Below are 4,285 nucleotides of genomic sequence, written 5' to 3' on the forward strand. Positions count from 1 at the left end.
TGTGTTGTCTTAAGAAAACTAGATGTTTATTTCTGATATTTAAGTAAAAATATCTTATTAATATTATATTATGATATAAATATATAATTATTTTCTAAATTATAGTAATAAATTTGAAATAACCAGATTATGAATTAAATATTTTTTTCTTAAATTTCCAATATAGACAATTTATAATTAATGAGTACTAATTTGTGCGTTATAGGGGTGCTAATCATTCCCTAAACGTAACCGACACAAATCCTTTTTTACTAAATTTTTTCGCACATCAATTTATTTTTTTTGTTTTTAAAAACTATTTTAAAAGATTGTTTTTAAGTATTTGACCTACCTAACCCAAAATGGTCAATGACGACTCCCAAAACATTTTTAAAATCAAAATCATTTATTTATTCATTTTACTTTTCCCGCCAAGTAAAAATTCGTACTCAGAAAAAAACCGGTTACGACAGTTGGCTTATATTTTATTATGTCAAATACATATTCAATTAATCAAATGATTTCAAATAAAAATATGTTCTCCTATGTACGTTCATCAATAAATTTATCTATTTCATTTATTAATTCGTTTATTTAAACAACTACTTTCTTATATAAATACTTCAAATATTTTTATTTATTTGTTATTTTTAATATAATTTTTAGTTGTTATTTTTTTATAACCTTAACCGTAAATTAAACATATAATAATTATTTTTCTATAATCAACTTCATATCATTAAGGACCATACAAAAATAAATGTTAAAAAATCTAACCAAATAAATTCGAATAAATAATAGATATAAATAGATCTGATCATATCCAAATAAACTCAGTTTAAATTATTTTAAATAAATATAAACAAACTGTTTTTGGATGTTTAGGAAGGCCATTACCCTGGATCTTCATCTTCTTCCATTGAAAAGGCAAAGTTCAACGCTTTCAATTTGTATAATTGTTGACACCGAAAATTGTTAGGTGAAGCTCGGTTGATATCTACTATTATTTAATTCTTTAACTGAGCTTGATATCAACAATTATTTGATTATTAATTCAATTAAAAAATTATAATATTTATCATTATTTACAAAGTACATAAAATATTATTGTAAGGATGATGTTGTCTTTCAAACTTTTATAAATCTTTAATAAAATTATTAAAACTCATTACTTGAATTAAAATATATGACTACAATTTTTAAATTCTAGTCTTTAAATATTACTCGGATTGAAATTTACTATATGGGTGTTTTTGATTAATCTTTAGAAATATATAGTTGTGATTTTCTTATGATAAATTACTATTGTATGCAATATTAAGCTTTATGTTGGAATGATTTAAGATATCGACTTTGCATTAGATTTTTTTAAAAAATTATAATTGTATCTTTTATAAGCTTAAATTTATTTATTAATATTGACAAGAAATTTAATATTTATTTACATATTTTAATTGTTAGTGTGATTTTTTTCTTATATTTTACATATTACATTCTTATAATAGCAAAAAGATTAGTTGTATTCTTTTGAATTAGAAGGTGATCTCAAGTCAATGATTTAAGTACGAACAGTTCTACATTATAGAGGTCTTGATATATCTCTTGAAACAAGTTGGATGTCAGACGGTACATAATTAAGCAATGAAACTCGATAGTGATCAAAAGCGGACTTCACTAATCAGTCAACCACCGTGTTACATTCTCGTGGGATCCAAAGAAACTCCATAAATCAAACTTGATTTGAATAGAAAAAATGACTTTTATTAATGGGAAAGGACTGAAGTCTACACTCGAGGTAAGAATTAACTTCACGGTTTCCACACAGTCCAATTATACTAGGAGACGTTCAAAACCGTAAAGACAAATGTAGAGGCTCTACAATTCATTTTGGAGAGAGTTTAGGGTTTATGTTTTTTATATCAAATTTTATGTTTAATTATTTTTAACTTTAAACATATTAAAACAAACATTATCAATAACTATGAAAAGGAATGAGTTAATTATTAAAATTTATTTGATTCTTTTTAGCTGTTATTATTTTAATTGTTTTGTGACAATCTTGTATACGATGATATTATACATTAAGCTGTCAAATTTTAAAATTAAATAGTATTAAATTTTTTACTGTTTCATTTTTAAAAAAAAATTAAAACAAACATTATCAATAACTATGAAAAGGAATGAGTTAATTATTAAAATTTATTTGATTCTTTTTAGCTGTTATTATTTTAATTGTTTTGTGACAATCTTGTATACGATGATATTATACATTAAGCTGTCAAATTTTAAAATTAAATAGTATTAAATTTTTTACTGTTTCATTTTTAAAAAAAATTTAACCTCAGAACCAGAATTTCCTGATTCAAGTCCTCTTTGATAAGCATTTTCGATCACGTCACGTTTATTACAATTAGAGATGATGGAGGAGAAGGTGATTCATGAATGTGCAGCTAAATGTACTAACCAGAGGCACAGGTCCGCCGCCACATGTTCCGACTTGCAGACGCAGACCATCATCTTCTACTTGAACAAACTCCTCAAAAGCTTGGTTGCACAAAAATGGAACAAGAAAATTAAGGCAAAAATGCATCTTCATTTCCTCTTACATGAACTTAGATTACTACAACTTTTCGAAACACACAAGCCAACAAGATTCTTATCTTGCAAGACAAACAACTAGCAGGAAAATTCTTGATGTGCAATGTCTTTCTTCTTGTCCCTTCAAACTTGAATTATGGTCTATGGCAAACACATTTGTAGCGGTATGCACTGTTGATCGTGTTGTTCCCTTCGATCGGAACTTGTTCGGCTCGACATTTGTATTTGCATCCTCTACATTTATTGTAAGTGCAGGTAGGCGATGTGGATCCAATCATCAATCTCCTTGAATGTCTATCCATCTTCGGTTCATTGCTACCCTTTTTTGTTTTAAGAAATGTTGCAGTTTAGAAAAAAGTCTGGAAAGTGAAATCAAAATGCTGGGATTTTGTAATCATTACCTGCAACTCCCATGGATGCGAGAAAGAGACGCTTTGTTGGCAAGGAAGTATTACTTGAGTTGTTTTAGATCCTGCAAAATTGGTACCATAAGCAAGAAAAAAAATGCAACATTTATTATAAAGGGGTGATCTTGACCTTGAATTGCATGTGCTGCAAGGAAGAATATGAAGAACAGAATGTTTAAATAGGTTAGATTAAGGTTGGCCATTGTTTCTCCTCTGGAACTGCCAAGTTATAAGATTGATATAATATGAATGAAGTTGCAGGGCAGTATATATATATATATATATGAGAGGATAAAACGAGAGACAGAGAAGACGGTAAAAAAAGAGTTGCGGTGAATTAAAGGGCATGAGAGGATAGAGCGGACACATGAGACTTCTGGAGTTACAAAAATGCCCCAACATCTCTTAATTAGTTTGTCATATTGAATTCGAGTGGTCTCTTCTGCCAGTACTCAGGTAATTGAAGTTATCCTGTGTCTGGTATGCCTAATTGGTGTTGCAGAGGAGTAATTCAAATTTGTATGCAGATGGATATTGGATAAATGTTGAGATGACTTGAAGTTTATGTTGAATATACGGCATCGAGTTATTAGGACAAGATTTCGTATGGATAAACAGTGGAAATTTTGAGAAAGTTAAACCTGGATAACATGTAATACCAACATATCTAGTGGTTTCATCTGACAACAAGTTTCTGAGACCAGATGCTACTACTTTGGTTACAATCCAAGGAACATGGGACTCCTTCGTGAAATAATTCACACTATTTTTTTAGGGTAAATTATACCATTGACCACCTAACTATTTACCCCTTTAACCAATAATTTCTCAATTTTATCAATCAGCTCACCTAATTATTTAAATTTTGTCAATCAAGCCACATGCCGTTAAATATTAACAAAGAAGATGATATGACATTTAATAAAATTTGTATAGTTATACATTTAGTCTTCATTACTTACACATTCTATTAATTTGGTTCTAACTTTTAATTAATTTAATAAATTTAATCCTCAGTCAAATGGTGACAGTGATTGGATTTTTTCTTAATAGTTTTATTTAATTTAATAAATTTTCCATCAAATCAAATGGTGACACATGTCACCAATTAAATGAATAGAAAATAAATTAAATCAATAACCAGTATTGGTGGGGTTTAAACCCAAGACGTGAGGATATGAGGAAAATGCCTCAATCATTGGGCTGCACCATTCAAATAACAAATTTATCAAGACATAATATATATAGTTAATGGCAATAAGAAAAGAGAAAATGACCTAGTAAGAACTCCAACAAAGATT

General features: G+C 28.1%; 1 protein-coding gene across 1 annotated transcript; it reads right to left on the bottom strand.

The window, feature by feature from the left end:
- Nucleotides 1-2,704: 2,704 nt before the first annotated feature.
- LOC120143551 (EPIDERMAL PATTERNING FACTOR-like protein 9) lies at nt 2,705-3,187 on the bottom strand. Its single transcript, XM_039157851.1, has 3 exons — nt 3,115-3,187; nt 2,979-3,049; nt 2,705-2,897 (listed from the first exon to the last, which is right to left on the bottom strand). The coding sequence occupies exons 1-3, from the start codon at nt 3,185-3,187 to the stop codon at nt 2,712-2,714; spliced, it is 330 nt and encodes a 109-aa protein (XP_039013782.1). The 3' UTR covers nt 2,705-2,711.
- Between the last annotated feature and the right edge of the window lie 1,098 nt (nt 3,188-4,285).

This window comes from Hibiscus syriacus, unplaced genomic scaffold, assembly GCF_006381635.1.
Source record: "Hibiscus syriacus cultivar Baekdansim isolate YM2019G1 unplaced genomic scaffold, ASM638163v2 tig00110858_pilon, whole genome shotgun sequence".
In the NCBI taxonomy this organism is placed as follows: domain Eukaryota; kingdom Viridiplantae; phylum Streptophyta; class Magnoliopsida; order Malvales; family Malvaceae; genus Hibiscus; species Hibiscus syriacus.

Bases quoted from the DNA above. Each gene is read 5' to 3' on its own strand.
- LOC120143551 (XM_039157851.1), bottom strand. From the start codon at position 3,187: ATGGCCAACCTTAATCTAACCTATTTAAACATTCTGTTCTTCATATTC. The intron at 3,050-3,114 runs GTCAAGATCACC...CCAATTTTGCAG, and splicing joins TGCAGCACATGCAATTCAAG to GATCTAAAACAACTCAAGTA. The intron at 2,898-2,978 runs GTAATGATTACA...AAAACAAAAAAG, and splicing joins CGCATCCATGGGAGTTGCAG to GGTAGCAATGAACCGAAGAT.